This window comes from Hemiscyllium ocellatum, chromosome 3 (assembly GCF_020745735.1).
Source record: "Hemiscyllium ocellatum isolate sHemOce1 chromosome 3, sHemOce1.pat.X.cur, whole genome shotgun sequence".
NCBI lineage: Eukaryota > Metazoa > Chordata > Chondrichthyes > Orectolobiformes > Hemiscylliidae > Hemiscyllium > Hemiscyllium ocellatum.
Genome location: NC_083403.1, coordinates 24,207,248 through 24,226,467, shown reverse-complemented (window position 1 = coordinate 24,226,467; position 19,220 = coordinate 24,207,248). Strand labels below are relative to the sequence as shown.

Sequence of the window (19,220 nt, the reverse complement as noted above, 5' to 3'; positions counted from 1 at the left end):
TGGGAGGTTAGATTAGATTCCATACAGTGTGAAAACAGGCCCTTCAGCCCAACCAGTCCACACCGACCCTCCGAAGAGTAACCCACCCCCACCCATTTCCCTCTGACTAACACACATAACACTATGGGCAATTTAACATGGCCAATTCACCAGGCCTGCACATCTTTGGACTGTGGGAGGAAACCAGAGCACCTGGAGGAAACCCACACAGACACGGGGAGAATGTGCAAACTCCACACAGTCACCCAAAGCTGGAATCGAACCTGGTACCGTAATGCTGAAGGGCTAACCACTGAGCCACTGTGCCACCCCTTGGCTCCTGTGGGCTCGGCTGAGATACTCAACAAAACATGCCCTGAGTCTACATTTGGTCTCCCCGATGTAGAGAAGACCACACATCGGGAACACCAGATACAGTAAACTACGTTGGAGGAGAGGCAGGTGAACCTTTGTCTTTCAGGCAAAATACTAAACCAAGGCTACAGATACCCTCTGTAGTGCATTTAATTGGATTTGTGGCTCTATATTACAACTGCAATATTTAACACTCAGTAAACATCCATAAAGTTCTGCCTGTGGGATCTAGCTGTTGCATGTTTTGACAGTAACATTTGCAAAGTACCTGTATTTCACTGACTATAAAGCATTTCAGGATATCCTGAGTTTTTGAAAAGTGCTGAATAAATCCACACTATTTCTTTTGACTGCTCTTGCATGTGGTACCATTTTCCTCTCTTTCCTTCGCACTTGTACTTTAGGGCATAGACTGATATCAGTATACAATACAATCCCACAAAGCCACTTAGGAGAGACTAATATGACTCACTCACATTTATTTTTGAATGCGATCACTGACAGTGAAGGTTGATGTACAGTTAAATACATGAGGGAATGTCAGACTAATGCATTATATACCTGTAGGGTCAGTAAGCACACCAGGGTGCATTAGAATCTCCAAAGAATGACGGAAAATTCATCTTCTTGGAGGTTTTGCTTTGTAATGAATATGTTTGTGTAAGATTCTTCTCTACTGCTTTAACTAAAATTGTAAATATTTAAAATAAGCAGGTCACATCCTTTGCGTGCAAAGGAAGTTTGTATGGTTTTGATTCCCAAATGTGACCCAAGCTAAGCAGCATCAGGATATGAGAGAATTGGAGTTTCATTCCTAAACTGGACTGAATTCGAGGTCTGTGAAGAAACACATCAGGATGAGCTAGCAGATTGTAAGCTCAGCTGGCACACGTGGCACAGTCAAACATTTTGCACACGCTACAGTGTCCTATCGCTGAAGATTACGGAACGAGTCGCAGCAACTGCAGAAGGGAGTTTTTCATTATATTTCTATAAATCAAGACATCTGGCTCTCTCAGTCAAGCGGTGGAGCATGCATCCGTTTCCTATGTGGTTGTGAACATGTGTGTGTGAATTCTTTCTATGCTTGCGAGTCTGTGTATGCATGTCTGTTTGTGTGTGTGTGTGTGTGTGTTGTGAACATGCCTGTTTGTGAGAGGGAATTCTTATTTTGAGGTGTCTGTGCATAGGAAGGTGTGTGAAGAGTTTCATGCTGGACTTGTAGGCACCTCCTAAAAGATAGAGGTGAAAATCAGCTATATAGCTCCAAACTTCAAATACCCAGGGGAAGTGGTTTCGAGAGACAGCGACAGGCCCGAAGAGCAAGTTGGTTACCAGTGACTGACCTCGGTTCACTCTTCATCAGTGAACTCCACCTGCTCCACCAGGCTGACATGAATCAGGCTCAATATCTGTCCCTCTTTAGACCCGATCATTTAGGTGTAGGGATTGTATCTGCATCCAATGTCCCATTCCCACGCTCAGAGCTAAACACCCCTTAATTTCCAGGGTGGGGACTCCAGTCGAATTTTTAATTGCTTCTTGTTCTTAGAAGTAATGTTGTTGCAATTATAAGAATCAGTATGACTGGGGGCAGTCTGCCTAACAACATACCAGAGAAAGAGCTCCTGCAAGGTTTTAAGGCTGCAGTCTAAGAACTGGAGTTCCAAGATAAGGCCCTTGTTTAAGGAGGACAGCAACACTGTTGAGAGGAATAAGTGTCAGAATAAGGGGTTCTGCTGATTGAAATACAGAAAGGCTTGTATTCATAAAGGAGTGCATCTTCAAACTATCACCTCATGGATCCAATCAGGGTACTCCTCACAGGTCCTTGTTTTACACCTACTTACTGTTCACCTATTCAGACTCTCACAGCATCTCTGCCTTGCCCGATTTTTTTATGCTTTGTTCCCTCAGCCAGAGCTTAAAGGCTCACCAATCATATCTGTCTTGCCTTGCTGTTTAATATAGACACAAAGCCAGGCAGCTAGTCATGACTGTCAGCAGTGATCAATTAATGGCACAGTCAGTTCTATATCACAGTGGAACCACGTGCCAAAACTGTACGCCTCAATCGTGTTGTCTATACTTCAAGCAATGCCTTCAAGTCTGAAGGGAGTAATCCTCAGTCAGGCCACAGCAGATACTATTCAGTGAAAGGGTCTCAACAGAGTAACAAAGAAGGGCTCATGCCCGAAACGTTGATTCTCCTGCTCCTTGGATGCTGCCTGACCTGCTGCATTTTTCCAGCAAGATATTTTCAGCTCTGATCTCCAGCATTTGCAGTCCTCACCTTCTCCCAACAGAGTATGTTAAGGGCATCACCTGGCTAACAGTCCAGAGGTTTGGACATGGTCAGTTGGCTACTTGCGCTGATCAAGGTGAGGGCCCTCATACCTCTACAGCCTGGGCAGTGGTTCACGGTTAGTCCTACAAGCCTACAGTGCATGCAGACACGGTCTGAGAGTTCCCCAGAGATCAGTCGGGGGTGGGGGGGGGGGTCTAGCTACTCATCAGTCGGCCTCTCCATCCAAGTCAGTCAGAGGGGTGGCCATGATCTGTCCTGGGCATCAGCTTAATAAAAGTCATTAGAGGGAGGTTATTGCAGCTACTGCTGCGTTCGGTAAGTTGGGGAAGTCAACTGTGGGGATTGAAGGACAGTATGCTGGGATGCTTTGGGCGGGGAGCAATAATTATGAGAGGAGGGAGACAAGTGTAATGGAGGGCATAGGTTATTGCAGGAAGGAGAATCATTGATGGTCACAACCATTGCACAGGGTGGGGGACAGAGTAGCATGACTAAGCTATGGAATAGCTGGGCATTGGCGGGGGGGGGAATGTTGCCCTCGCTGAGTCAGTGTTCTAAGATAGAATGAGGCTAGGGTCAAGTAGTCTGTATAGCTTGGCTCTTAAATAGCAGTAGATGTACTAATGGGCTTATGCATTTGCAATGACGTGTCGTCTGTCCTATTTTATTTTGGCTCCCCTCTCACTACCTGTACAGTGAACGGTAACTCCTGGTTGCCAGCATTTGACTGGGAACCATGGCTGGTCATTAAAACTAGCTTCAGTACCCAGAATTCAGGGGGTCCCGTCAGTGGTGAGAACACTTCCCCTCAGGCGAGGGGGAAGACAGCAACGAGCATAGCACCATAGGGGCATGGAACCTGACCAATGAGACAGGTTTCGGAGAACAGCCTGAGAAAGTTCACTGGGGCTCACAATGATTGGTGAGTTTCTGGGAGGGCTCACCAAAGCTGACACTTGGTTGATTTCTGGTCAAATCCAGCCCACTATTCCACTCACATCATCCATCCATCAGCAACTCCGGCTCCATCCCACAGGACGCTTTGCACTCGCTAATTGAACACAATGAAATCAGTGAGAATCTGAGGCTGAACAGAAGAATTAGGAGCTGGAGGAGGTACAGCCATTGACATTGGGCTAAAGGTGATCGGAAATGCACTGGAGGCCAGAATTGGAGCTTGCAGAGGGAAGGGTCAAAATTGGAGATTGTTGGTGGTTGTAGGTCTGGAAGAGGTTACGGAGATAGTGGATGGAAGATACAGCTAAAAGGTTAAGTATAGGTGGGGATGGGAGGTGGGGAGGGGTAAGAGAACAGATCTCACCTTCCTGACACTCCCACCTCCGCAAAAATGTTGGCAGACAGACATCAGGTCTGGAGGATGATGCCTACCCTGCAACCATATCAAACTGAGAGCCAGCTGGGGAGTAATCAACCACCACTGCTGTGGGGAGAAAGTTAAATGCAAGAATCATCCCTGTTTAGCACCATTATCTTGGTAACAGAAACCCTATATATTAATGATTTAGATGAGATAACTAAACATCTCAATCTTCAGATGATGCAAAGCTGGGTGGGATTGTGAACTGTGTCATGGATACAATGTGACTTGGAAAATTTGGGTGAGTGGGCAAGTGCATGGCAGGTGAAGTATAATGTGGATAATAGTGAGCTAATCTATATTTTGGTCGCAAAAACAGGAAGGCAGATTATTATGTGAATGTCGATAGTTTGGGGAAAGGGGAGATGCAACGAGACATGGGTGTCCCTGTACACCACTGACAAGTGTGTAGGTGCAACAGGCAATGAAGAAGGCAAGTAGAATGTTGGTCTTCATAGTGAGAGGATTTGAGTACAAGAGCAGGGATGTCTTACTGCAATTGTACAGGTGAGAACACAGCTAGAGGATCGTGTGCAGTTTTAGTCTCCTTTCCTGAGGAAGGATGTTCTGGCTATGGAGGGAGTGCAATGAAAATTTACCAGATTTATTCGAATGATGGCAGGACTGGTGTATAAAGACAGACTGAATCGGTTATGACTATATTCATTGGAGTTTGGAATAATGGGGAGGGGGAGAAAGAGTCTCAATAAAGCAGATATAATTCTAACAGAACTAGCCAGGGTAAACACAGGAAAGATGTTCCAGGTGACGGCAGTCCAGATCCAGAGGTCATAGTCTAAGGACCCTGAGATGAGGAGAAAGTTCTTCACCCAGAGAGTGGTGAGCCTGTGAAATTCTCGGCCACAAAAAATGCTGAATGTTTTCATAGATTTAGATATAGTTCTTAGAACTAAAGGGATCAAAGGATATGGGGAGAAAGGTGGGATCAGGATAGTGAGTTGGAGGATCAGCCATGATTATATTGAAAGGTGGAGCAGGCTCGAAGGACCAGTTGGCCTACTCCTCTTTCCTACGTTTCTGTGTTGATCCGCTGAAGCAGCCAGTTGAGTACACAGACATAAATATATACAAAGGTGTTCCTTTATTTAATATAACTATTTATACAAGGGTAGAAATTTCAATGTCCATCATCCACTGTTCTTTAATAGCTCCAGCACAGACCTAGGAATGTTACAAAGCCCCTCCTAGCAATAAAGTTTCATACTTTTGATCACATTAATCTGTCAAAAATAATCAGTTCTTACGGACTGCTCCAATAGGCAGGCACAAGCCTGGCAGTGCCCACGAGGGAGTCCCAGTCCTGCTCCTCTGTCACAACTCGCCTCCCAGGCAGCTCTCTGCAGAAAAGGGTCAGCACATCCTTCAGTAGGCACATGGTGGTTCTTCAACTGGAGCCATTGAACTCACGGGGGTCAAGGTGCTCAGCGGGCGAAACGTAAAGCTCGACGGGTTGTACAAGTATCGCGGTGGGGGGCAGCTGCCACTGATGCTCTGGGGGGGGGGGGGGGGGGGGGGGGAAAGACAAGGTGAAGACATCGTTAGCAATCGAATCCTAGCTAATACCAGATTCATGAAAACTAAGAGGCTTTCACCTCCCAGATCCTCACAGGCTAGGAGTTATTTTGAAGAACAGCTACCTCTGTGGAGTAAATGCAGCCGCCATTCTACAGACAGTAATTACCCCCCCCGATGGTGTCATTTGAGTGAGGCAGACGGGGAACACTTTCATTTATCCGGAGCTTCTCATGACCACCTGAAGTGCTGGGGCAGAGATGAGGAAAACTTCTTCACTCAAAGCGTTATGAATCTTTGGATTTGCTCTATCCCGGTGGATGTACCATCACTGAATAAACTCAAGGCTGAGAAAGGCTGAGTTTTGCACCCCCAGAGAATCCCAGGATTTGGAGAAATGGACTTGATCTCCAAGCTGACCATATGGAATGAGAGAGCAGGATCAAGGGGCCATTTGATCTATTGCTGCTCCTATTTCCTACATTCCCACATTGGAAGTTAGGTTTTCAGGTAGAATTCCCTCCCTAAACATTTCCTCCTTGCTTCTTAAATCATTTTAATATCTATCATTTACTCAACCCTTGACATTATCTGACAATGTCCCCATGATAGGCTTGGACATGTTTCACTGCATTTTCAGCAGATTTACATACACTCAAGCCGTCGCACTCAATCGTTTAATGATCTCCTCAGGACAGAATTTACACTCAGCTTTCAACCCATAAAAAAATATGGAGCATTAAAGGGAAATGTCCTGGCATTCAGACTGGCCACAATATTGACAGTGAGAAGTGGAGAGTTCAATGTCACTAATTCCAGACTTACTATTTTAAAAGAAGATTTGAGCCTGACACAGGCCAGTTCACTAAAGCTTTCTACCCGTTTAACCTTGTCAACTGGATCACAATCATTTCTTTAAAAATGGGCTTACAAACCATGGGACTTGCAAATCTCAATAATGTTGCAGTGTTGGACTCGGTTGTTAGGCTAGGAATACTGGAACAGGAGAAGACCATACAGTTAAACTCACTGAGCAACAATAAAAAAAACTCTTAAAAGCAAAATAAAAACCGGAATGCTGGAAATCAGAAAGAAAAGCAGAAATTGTGGGAAAAGCTCAGCAAAACGGAGGAAGGGTCACTGGACCCGAAACATTAACTCTGATTCCTCTCCACAAGTGCCAGCCAGATCTGCTGAGCTTTTCTAGCAATTTCTCTTTTATTTTGTGAAAAGCAAAAGATGTTGAAATGCAAGACACAAGATGCTAGAAAGACTATATTTGCTGTTACCCACATTGACTAATTTTAAACGAGGTGCCTCTCTTTGGCAGCTCCCATCACCACCACTCACCCTCAACAATCCCTCCACCAAAGGAAATTGTTTCTCTCTATCTACCCCACTGCCGCCTTTAATCATCGTAAGCGCTTTAATTACATCTCCCCTTGGGAGTTGAGGCATGCTGGAGGGGCCAACAGAACTTCACATTGCAGCTGACCTCCCCCTTCCACACAATGGTGTCAGAATGGGAAGGTGTTTCATTCCTCACCACCCTCGCGTCTTGTAACCTTCATTCAGTAAAGAAAATGCTGTACTGTTGCTGAGCTATGTATTGCAGGGTCTACATTAATGCCTGGACTATAGCGTTGCACAACCAAACATGGAACCCGCCTCCCCCCTCCACCCCCCACCTCGATTAAACAATAAAAAGAGCAAAATTCTCTGTCTCAGCTCAGAGCCCGAACAAAATTAAATTTCACCAGCCTAAGTCTTAGTGAAGCAGAGGAAAGGCCTTTCATTTTTTTTTAATTTGGCTTTTGTGCTAATAGTTTACAAATGTTAAAAGATTTGGTCAGCAGCCATTCCAGGCTTATTCACACGGTGATTTGATTACCAGGGTTATTGTGGCACGGGAAGGGAGGGTGTAGAATTTAATCTTAAAGCTACAGTATCACGGCTTATACCAATTTATTTATTTTAGCAAAAATCTCTCTAGTGTTTTCAGGAACTAGGTGCCATCAGTGTTATTCAGTGACACATGCACCTGAGGTCAAAAAAACATGGAGTCGAGCCCTACTCTTGAGACAGAAGCAGAAAATCCACATGACAGTCCAATGAAGGTGCTGCGTTGTTCTGCACTACAAACATCACTGAAGACGATGAGAAAAATAGAGACTAAGAGGAAGCAGGGAAAATGTGCTTGTAGTTGATGTCAGGTGGGAAATGTAATTGAGAATCAGGCTAACTATAGAGGCTCAAAAGGGAATTGAAAGCGCAAGTAAGAGAAGCAAAGAGAGAGTATGAGAAGCAACAAGCAGCTAACATAAAAGAGATCTCAATTAAGGGACCAAACAGGGAATTACACATAGAAGCAAGGGGCAGCCTACGGTGTGAAATGAATACTTTACATCAGTTTTCAACAAGAACAAAGCTACTGTCCAGATCACAGTGAAACAGGAGATAGCTCAAACTCTTGGAAGGTTTAAAATTGATAACGAGGAAGTATCGGATATGTTGCCTGTATTTAAAAAGTTGATTAACACACCAGGACTGGATGGGTTGCATCCATGGAAACTGAGGGAAGTTAGTCTAGAAATCGCAAATTCACAATTCATAATTTTCTCAGCTTGCTTAGCTTGGTGCCAGACACCCAGTGAGAGTTATAAGACATTACACCCTTGTTCAAAAAAAAGGCATAATAATGATAAGACCAACAATTCAAGGTCAGACAGTTTAAATATAGTGGCAGAGAAACTTTTAGAGATAATTACTCAAGACAAGATTAAGAGTATCTTGGAAAAATGTGGGTTAATGAAGGGTAACCAGCACAATTCTGTTCAGGAAAAATCATTCTTGATAAAACCAATGAGGCTATTGTTGACGTATGTACGTAACACCAAGAGGCATTTCATAACATTTCTAAAAACATTGAATTGAAACTTCACCATCTCCTATGGTGGGATTTGAACCACACTCCCAGAATGTGAGCCTGCAGACTTGTTCAATGACATTATTACAGCACTACAATCTCCCAGAAAGGATCTGCAATGACTGAAAGTGTAGTGGTGACAGGGTCAATCAAAAGCACTCAAAAGGAAATTGGATTGTTCCCAAAAAGGAAACCATGCAAGAGTACAGAGAATAGACAGTAGAGTGACACTGTGTGAACTGCTCCTGCAGAAGGACACACAGGCACAAATGGAAATCATCCGGACCATCATGCTGTAACAACTCTATGAAGAGCAATTCTGTTCATCCCTTTTCATGCTCTTCAGATAATATCCAATTTACTCTGAAATCTATAATTGATTCTGACCCCACCACATGCTCTATGACAGTGACAGTTATGATGACAGAAAAATTGAAACCTGATACACTTAAAATGAGAAAAATCTAAAGAGAAATTCCTGCCCTTTCCCTTGTTGCTCACATCCATTAATCCCAGAATGTTATTATCCATGTTTTTACCTTAAAAGTTATGTTGTGTGTACATGTGCATATGTGTGGGTGTGAGGGTATGTGCATGCATGTCTGTGCAGGCATGTGCATATGTACATATGTGCATTATATGTGTATATGTGCCTGCACGTGTGGTGTATGTGCGCGTGTGTGTGTGTGTGTGTGTGTGTGTTGTACACGCACGTGCAGGGCAAGAGCAGGATTGGGAGATCATGACAGTGGCTTGAGATAGGGGATTAGCAAAACATTGGAGAGACAGGAAGGCAGAGATAGGAATTAAGAAAGATTGAAAGATATTGAGAAATGTAAGTGAGAGAGGGGATGGGGAAAGGCACACTAAAACAAAAAGTTGAAAAAGAGAGATGTATAAGAAGATAGGAAGAAATATAAGATATGCAGGCAGATAAAATTATAAAATTAAGGTTAAAAAAATTTGAAATTCGAAAAAAGAAGAGCTATCAAAAGACTTAATCTACTTGAGAATTTAGCTACAAAAGGAACTTTGAGAAGCTCCAAGAAAGTACTGATTGGAATGAAAGATGATATCAAGCAGTGTTCAGCCGTGCAAAGCTAAAAAAATCAAGCTCCATCTGGCCAGTTATCGAATGTTTGCTTAAAGCTGCAATGCGCGCCTGGTGAATTTAAGGTCATTAACCCACAGACGTTCTCTTTAAACTCATTGTACTTTCCAGACAGCTCTCCAATTTTGAAAGTGAGGGAGGAAGAATTATCACATCAGAGATTTATCCCCAGGGGAGGACAAATAGGAATAGCAATCATCAAGGAAAGAGAAGTGGGGAGACAATGATACAGTGTACCTTTTCACCCTGAGAGAGAGAGAGAGAGAGAGAGAGAGAAAATGATAGACTGGCATAAAGAGATGCAGTGAGGGTGTGCAATTGGGAAATGTGGGGGGGAAGAGAAACAAGAGAAATTCAGCAGGGTGAGACTGCACAAAGGGAAAATTGAGAGGCTGGATGTAAAAGATAAAACAAGCAGATAGGACAGTCAAGAGCTGGAAGGAAAGAGAGAGAAGAAAAAGAGGAAGACGTTAGAGAAAAAGGGTACACAGTTGGGACACAAAAATGAAGAGGGAAAAAGTAACAGGAGCCATGTTTAGAGAGAGAAGAGGATAATGTTAGGACAGAAAGGTCTGGGAAAATGACTAAAGAGGCAAAGAGAAAAACTGCAGGATAACTAAACTACAGGAAGTGGAATATAATTATAAATAGAAATGTTAACTCTGCTTTGTCTCCACAGATGCTGCCAGACCTGCTGAGTTTCTCCAGCAATTTCTGCTTATATTTAAGATATTATTAATCTGTCTACACCAATTATACAGATTAAGGCTTTCCTCCATTTAATCAAGGCCATCTTTAGAATTTAATTTGCCTTTTATAAATAGATTTAAAAGTGGTAAACACTTGAGTGACTCTTAAATCTAATGATAAAATCAAAGTTTTTTTTAGATATAAGCCAATTATATACAATACCTCAGTGTTATTAATTTGAAACTTGCTAACTCCCAATTACAGCTTTGCACTATATCAAACACTTGTAATTATTTTTCACTATAATATCTCAATCAAGCTTTATTCAGACAATCCTCCTTTCCTCCATACATTGAGATCATCCAAACCTCTGCTGCCCATAACCAAACTTACACCACACTGCATTCATCCACTTGGTTCTTTGGTAATCATTGGGTTTATTTTAAGCTTCTTATTCTGGTCTTCCAAACACCTCCATGATCTCATGCTTTCTCATCTCTTTAACCTCTTCTGATCCTTCGAGACACATGCTCTTCCAATTCTGGTCTGGAGCAGCTTCAATTTCCATTGGTCCATCATTGGTAGCCATGCCTTCAGCTACTCAAGCATGCTCTGCATTCCTTCCTGAAAACCCCAAACTTCCTTCCCTCTTTTAAAGCTGCACCTCAAATGTTAACTCTTGCACTAAGTTTTGAGCCATCCACTCTAATGCCTCTTCGTAAACAATATTTGGCACAGAGTCGCATATTGCAGAGTGCAGCACCTTTGGTTCCTTCCGTGACAAAGAGGCTGTATGAATTTGAGTTGTTGTTGATGCTGACTAGTGGTAACTCTTCCTGTTTTTTACATTTCTTGTCATGTAATTAATTATGTGATAAACAGGCAGACAGCGAGAAAAGTCATTGTGGTACATAGTGCAATTTATCCGAAATTTGTAAACTAGAAACAGAAGTACTTTGAGCCTACTCCACTATTCGCAATAATGATGGGTGATCATCCAATGCAGCGCCTTGTTCTTGCTTTCACCCCATACCCTTTAGACATAGTTCTTAGGGCTATCTCCTTCTTAAAAACCATTTAATATTTTGGCCTTACTTGCCTTCTGTGGTAGTGAATTCCACTAGTTCACCACTCTGAGTCAAGAAATTTCTCCTCATCTCATCTGACCCATTTAAGACTAATGATTTGCCCCTGCTTTCCCCAAATGACTTAGATAAGATTTACAAGTGCAGAATAATGGCAAATGAAATTCACTAGAGATTAATTCTAGAGATAGAGTTTGGAGGAAATAATAGCAAAGAATGTCAGGGCTCATTATTCAACTGAGCAGGTTTTCACAAAAACAAAATGGCATCAATCCAGCCAGACAAAAGGCTGGAAGGGGAGGGTGACATTGTGCAAAATAGGAAAAGGTTAATCTGGACAAGTAATTCAAGTTAAAGCACAACTCACTGAAAAAGGTAATCTAAGCACAGGTGGAATGTTCAGATATTTGCATTATTTGAAGATATCTAGTGCACTGGCCAACATTCTTCCCACAGCCAGTACTTCCAAAAACAACATTATTAATGACATGTTGTTAAAGAGAACTAGCCATAATAATTTGGTTGCCCCATTACCTACACAAAAAAAAACAATGACTGCAATACAGAGTAACTCATCTGATGTAAAACATTTTGGAGATGTTCTCAGGATGCAATAATCTACAATTTGAAATATTTTCTCTATCGTCCTGGACATCTGCTTAAAGTTTCTGTGTTTGATGGTGGAAAAGTTCTGTTCCTCAGCATTACAGTTGCCCTGAAGGTTTAGCTCAATTGGCTGGCTGGTTTGTGATGCAGAGTGATATCAAGAGTAAGGGTTCAATTCCCACACTGGCTGAGACTATCATGAAGGACTCTCCTCAACCTCTCCCTTTATCAGAGGTGTGGTGACCTTCAGGTTAAATCACCACCAGTTATCATTGCTAATGACAGAGCAGCCCAATGGTCTGGCAGGACTATGGCAACTTTACCTTCTACTTAATACTCTAGCTGAGGTCTAACAAGTGTCTTGTACCAGTTCAACATCAATTCCTTGCTCTTATACACTATTCCTCTTAAGAAACTGAGAACATTGGTTATGTTAAGTGTTGTCTCCTCCTGTCCTGTCACTTTCATTGACCTGTTCATTTGTTCACCCAAGTTCCTGTCTGCTCCTGCACTCCTTTTAGAATTGTACCATCTTCTTTCTGTTGACCTTCCATGTTCTCCCGATCAATGTACATCATCTCATACTTCTCTGCATTGAACCTCTTCTGTTGCCTGTCCACCCTCTCCATCAGCATGTTAATGACTTTATGGAGTTTCATATTGTCTTCCTCACAGATTACAACAATTCCAAGTTAAATACCACCTGTAAACCCCAAGATCCACATAATTAAGATATATCTAGAAAAGCAAGGGCCCCAATTCTAACTCCTGGGACATCCTTACGATAGTGATCCAAATTGTAGAATTTTAACATAACATCTTTTGGCTTGCATTGCAATCATTTCACAGTGTAATTCAAAAGCTGTTTAATTTGTTGGTTACAGCTCAGCAGCAACTGGAGGTCTATGAACACCTCAGAATACCTGATCATTTGTCGTTTGAGAGACTTTCCAGGGTGGGCTTTATGATACACCTCTGGGTCAGGGTGGGACTTGAACCCAGGCCTTGCAGTCCAAATGTATAGCCACTAACACTGCACCACAAGACCCCCAGTACAGGAGACTATGTAAACCCTATCCATTTATTGTTCCCATATGTAAATTCTTACGTTTGGTATTGAATTTTATTTGCCAGTTTAACCCATGTTACTCACCAGGTTTTTATTTTTTACCCATTGATGAGGTGCAGATACTGCTGGGAGGATCAGCATTTTTTGACCATCTGAAACTGTGCTAAAGAAGGTAGTGGTGCTGAGCCCTCAACTCTTGATCATTTGTCTGTTCTCATCTGCCAAATTAACTTGACCATACCCAATGGTTTCTCATCCGTGAAGCTTAACAACATTTAAATTAGAAACATCCACTTGGGATGCTGGCATATCCCAGTTGTCACAACCTCATTCCCTTTTCGGCTTCATTCCCTTCAGCGATCTTTTTAGCTGGTGTTCACCTCCAGTCTCCAATATTCCAAGCAAAATAACACAAAAGTATTGGAAGTCTAGATCTCATCAGGGTTTCTATAATCCGCTCACTCAAAAACACATCTCGGAGTTCATCGACATTATCTGAATCTTTGTTAATTTCTATTTACAATGACACTTTCAATAGAGGTTCCTCAAGTTTTCACCTGAAAATTAATTCTATTATTTCATCTGATATTCATGACAGCAGCTGCTCATGTCTGTTTCTTTTTATGACTTTTGTTTTAATGTAAGCACAATTAGGTCTTGCCACTGATCTAGTAGAGACCTCTCAACATTTTGCAAATAGCCCACAGTGATCATCAGAACTTCATAAATCCGATCTTAAATCTTCATTCATTTTGAAGGATTTGTTCATTTTAAGCCCCCTTATCTGGACCGGCACCTCATTAGTGGGCTGTTATTAAAACTACTTAGATTATCTGACTTAATAAAGGATATGCTAAGTGAATATTTGAAGGAAATATTCAATGAGTACATTAACCTACTACATTTACCCTTGGTTCTAGTCCTGTTGGCATCCTCTAAGCTTCTCAAATCATCTTCAACAGCTTTCTCATGTGAAAATAGCTTTTAGAAAATAGTTTGGTCAGGTTCAACATCTTCAGATGTGTTCTTTTCAAATTCATCTTCTTCTCTCTTAGCATCTTTTACTCAACTGGCTTCTCTTGCTTTCCCCAAGAGGTTCAAGAGTTTGTGTTAATGTGTTCTGTTGATTGATTGAGAATATTTCTTGCTGAGGCTTCACCAATCATGTTAGCTGCTATTCTCACTTTTTCTGGAACAGGCCACTTCTTTATTCACACTGACTCAGAAAACAAGCAAAAGACAGAATGCACCCACCCAAAAAAAAATGCTAAAAGCTTAAAAGTAGTTGATAGTTTGTTCCTAAAGCTTTCTTGACCATAAGCTCTGGAGAATTCACCCAAAACAGCTCACACCACTGGTTTGGATGCTCCTTAAATTCAATTTGTTATAGCAAGCTTTTTCTTGCTTGTTCTAATATCTCCTTTCCTGGCTCACTGTCAGATTTGATTTAATTACACCAGATCAGGACATCCCTTTAAGCTAAAGGCGTTATAATAACAGATTGTATCTAGCTGCTTTTGTAGTTGTTTCATCCTAGGTCTAACCAATAATGACCACCTTCATTGAATCCAAATTTCCAAACTGACCGGCCTTGAAATCTCAAACCTGCGCTTTGCTGGTTCACCAGAATGGGCACTGTATTACTGAGCCCATTGCTGAAAGCATTGTTCATACCAAGCCTTACATGCACAACATAAGGCTGCATCAGTGACCAGAACAACTTTATTTCCAAGGATGGTAATGCAGCAAGCCCAGTGAATGGGATAGCCTGTTTCTAGGGCACCTTGAGGGGGTTCAAGACTAGGAAGCATATTATTAAGGTGACAGGAGAAGGATTTAAAAGGGGCCTGAGGGGCAACGTTTTCAGATAGAGTGTGGCTCATGTGTGGAATGAACTGCCAGAGGAGGTGGTACATGCAGGTACAGTTACAATATTTAAAAGGTATTTGGATAGGTACAAGAATAGGATAGATTTAGATCATTGGCCAAATGCAGGCAAGTAACATTAGTTAATTTGGGAAACTTGGTCAGCATGGACGAGTTGGACCAAAGGATCTGTTTCCATGTCGTATGGCTCTATGATTCTAAGTCCTTCCCCATTTTGGGGGAGTAGAGGATATCTTGAAGAAGACTGCTTAGTGACCAATGCAACTTCCAATGACACTTCTTTCCCAACAGAGGGATCCAATGACTTGAATACAGTACATCTGTCACCAGTGTGCAGATCCTTCATTTAGTACTCCCAGACTTCACCGCTCTTACCCTGTCATCAATCTCCATCTCCACAGGGGCCTGGAAGAAGCCAGCGTGATTCTGTCTCACAAGAGGTCCCTGGAGCATTCTCCCCACTCTGATGGGTTGGACGTCAGACTTCAGCGAGATGTTAAGCCACAATGACTGGGACCACCTTGTAGCAGCAAACTTTTTCCACCTTTACAACTGCTGAGACCCTTCACCTGTTCTAACATTGAGGACCTATGGACCATCTGGCACCTTGCCCTAAACCTTGCCGCCATAGACAGCCCAACCAGATGCAAGGAGCTCCCAATCATCCACAGCTCTCCACCAGCTCAAGGTGCTATTCATGGAACCAAATCTCTACCAACTTCTTCAATTACATGGCGTTAAGTCAACTATTTCCCCATGGATGCTGTGCAGCAGATCAGACTTTACGGAGTAGGGATGCCTTGCTGTGATTTACAGAACCTCAATCACACCTGGAATATTGTGTGGAGGTTTGGCATCTTTATCTGCAGAAGAATGTTCTGGCCATAGAGGGAGTGGGGTGAAGGTTGACAAAACTGATTGCAGGGATGACAGAATGGATCCATTAGGTGTGTGTGTGTCTGTGTCTGTGTCTGTGATCTCATTGAAACCTATAAAATTCTAACAGGATCAGATTGGCTAAATGCAGGAAAGATGTTTCCAATATCAGGGAGTCCAGAACGTGGAGTCACTGTCTAAAGCCTACAGGATGTACCATGTAGGACAGAGGAGAAACCGCTTCACCCAGACAATAGTGGGCCTGTGGAATTCGCTACCAATAAAAGCAGATAATGCCCAAACATTGCATGATTTCAAGTAGTCAGATAGAGCACTTGGGGTTAAAAGGGTCACAAGATATAGGGGGGGAAAATGGGAAAAGGCTACTGAGTTTGATAATCAGCCATGATCATGAATGGTGGAGCAGGTTCAAAGGGGCGAATGGCCTACTTCTGCTTTTCTGTGTTTCTGTTTCCTCTGTGGAAAATACCTGAACTAAGGGACTGTTGTGGTGTATACGATGACAATGTTTAACCTGTATGCTGAGCAATATGCATTCAGACTTGTTCCATTTGTCATCAACTCCAATGTTACCGAAATATTTTAAATGTATGTAATCTCACACCTACAATAATTAGGATATTGTCAGCTAGGCATACAGGATAGAATGGGGATAAACACTAAATTTGAAAAGAGGACTAATTGTTTAACACAAGAAAGTATTTTTTTTCTCTCTTGTGCAGGATGCAGGCCGGACACAGCTATTTTCTCAAGTGATTGACACAAGCTTACACACTTGCAAGCCATTAGGTCAATGCATCAGATAAAGTACTCTTTGTGTTTAACACCCTCCACTCCAGCAGTATCCTCATGGTGTTCGAAAATAACCGAGCCCTATTATCTACTGCTTGTAACTACTCCTGCAGGAAGTTCCCCGGGTTTTTGCTGCAAATTAAACTTGACCAGAAGTTAACAACTTGCAGCTGTTGTATCAGAAATTTATGGCCGTATTCTTTAAATTGCTCCATTTCTTAAGGATCCATTCTCAGGATTTGAGAAACTCACTCAAGGTACATCTATAGCTGTCCTTGATAAGATTTCAGTGAGTCCATCTTCTTGAGCCCATCACAGATGTCAGCCCACCCACCGTTAGGATGGGAGGTTCAGGATTTCGGCCCAGTGACATTGAAGAGATGGTAATATGGTGAGCGGCTGGGAAGGGCACTTGAAGGTGGTGGTATTTCCCTATGACTGCTGCCCTTAATATTACAAATGGTAGGGGTCACAGGTTTGAAGCTGCTGTGGATTCTACAGCCTTGGAGTGATGCTGATGTGTATTTTGTAGATGGTACACACTGTTGCCACTTTGCATTGGTGGTGTGGGGAAGGGATGGTTAAGATGGCAGATTGCCTGATTGTTGAAAGCCAATTAGACACACCTTCCTTTACGCCAGGCATGACTCCAGCCACTGTGGAGATCACTCCCTGATCCTCATGGAGGTGCATTCTACATTTGGTTAACAGCGCAAACCTAATTCAAAGGACTTTTATCTAACATCCCTCTTCAAAGACCTGTGCCCTTTTGTCACTCCTGCTTACTGTATTAAACTGCTGGCTTGATATTGTACAAGCCAACACTTGTCTCCTCTTGGAAACAAGGATCAGAAGACAATAAGACCACAGGAGCAGAAATTAAACCATTCTGCTCATTGAGTATGATCTGCTATTCAATCATGGCTGACAGTGGGAAAATGGGATTAAAAAACCTTTCTCCCCATAACCTTTAATCTGAAGAGTGTGGAGCTGGAAAAGCACAGCTGGTCAGGCAGCATCTGAGGAGCAGGACAACAGGATCGAGCATAAGCCCTTCATCCAGAAGGTGGGAGGAAGGGGAGGCACAGGGGGAAGTAAGAGATAAATGGGAGGGGTGTGGGGAGGCAACTGCATATGCGATAGGTAGATGGGCCTCATCCATGGCTGAACACTTAGCCACCCACCGCCTGGAGGAAGAATACCCCCATCTTCCATCTTGGGACACTCCTACCACACAGGATCAATGTGGATTTCACCAGTTTCCTCATTTCCTCTTCCCCTGTCTTATCTCAGATCCAAACTTCCAATTCAGTACCGCCCTCTTGAACTGTCCTACATGTCCATCTTCTTTCCTACCTATCCGTTCCACCCTTCTCTCCAACCCTTCTCCCATTTATCTCTCAGCCCTCTTGGGCCTCTTCCCACATTCCTGATGAAAAGCTTATGCTTGAACCATCAACTCTCCTGATCCTCGGATGCTGCCTGACCGGCTGTGCTTTTCCAGCACCACACTCTTCAACTCTGACCTCCAGCATCTGCAGTCCTCATTTTTTCCCTCCATAATCTTTGATCTCCCTGGCAACCACGAATTTGTCTATCTCAATGACCTGGCCTCCACAACATTCTGTGGCAATGAATTCCACAGATCGACCACTTTCTGGCTAAAGAAGTTTCTCTCTGTCTAAAGGGTCTTCCCTTTACTCTAAAGCTGTGCCCTTGAGTCTTCATCTCTCCTGCCAATGGAAACATCTTCCCAACATCCACTCTGTCCAGGCCATTCAATATTCTGTAAGTTTCAATCAGATCCCCCTTCAGCCGTCTAATCTCCATCGAGTATAGTCCTACAGTCCTCAAATGTTCCTCATATGTTAAGCTTTTCATTCCTGGGATCAGTCTTGTGAACCTCCTCTGGACCTGTGATATGTGGCCCAAATTCGCTCACAAATCTCTAAATATGGTCTGACCAGAGCCTTATAAAGCCTCAGAAGTACATCATATTCTGGTCCTCCCAAGACATATGACATGATTTTTGCCTTCCTAGTTACCAACTCAACCTGCAGGCTTACCTTAAGAGAATCCTGGAATTGGATTCCCAAGTCCCTTTGCACTCCAGATTTCTGAATTTTCTCCCTATTAAGAAAATAGGTCATGCCCCTATTCTTCCTACCACAGTGCATGACCTCACACTTTCCCACACTGTACTTCATCGTCACTTCTTAGCCCACTCCTGGGTATGTACAGGACTGGTAGAAACCATTGCAGTCCATTTGCTCAGACACTGAGCGAATATGTTTTTCGGTGATTATACATAATTTGGGAACACCCAGCTGCTTTGTTGACCCAAGACTCAAACATTTCAGTTTTACAATAAGTTGGTGATGGGGCAGGAGAGAAGGTAGAGAGTGTAAAGACTCTGTCCCTTCCCACCTCCACCCCAATTACGCCAAAGGTTAGCCTTCCCATGCTGGCTCAATGAAAGCTCTTACCCACTGTAGGGTTTAATCCCAACACAAACCCTTTTGGAAGTTTCTTACTGGCCCCAAAAGACCAACCCAACCCATTCAAAGAGAGTCAGTACCTGAGT

General features: G+C 42.8%; 1 protein-coding gene across 3 annotated transcripts in view; it reads right to left on the bottom strand.

The window, feature by feature from the left end:
* Window positions 1-5,123: 5,123 nt before the first annotated feature.
* si:dkey-16j16.4 (uncharacterized) overlaps window positions 5,124-19,220 on the bottom strand; it is a 110,332-nt gene continuing 96,235 nt past the window's right edge. For all 3 annotated transcript variants that reach the window (XM_060856174.1, XM_060856182.1, XM_060856192.1), the window contains one exon: window positions 5,124-5,552. In XM_060856174.1, coding sequence (XP_060712157.1) covers window positions 5,424-5,552 — 129 coding nt within the window. In that variant the 3' untranslated portion in view covers window positions 5,124-5,423. The remainder of the gene's footprint in view (window positions 5,553-19,220) is intronic.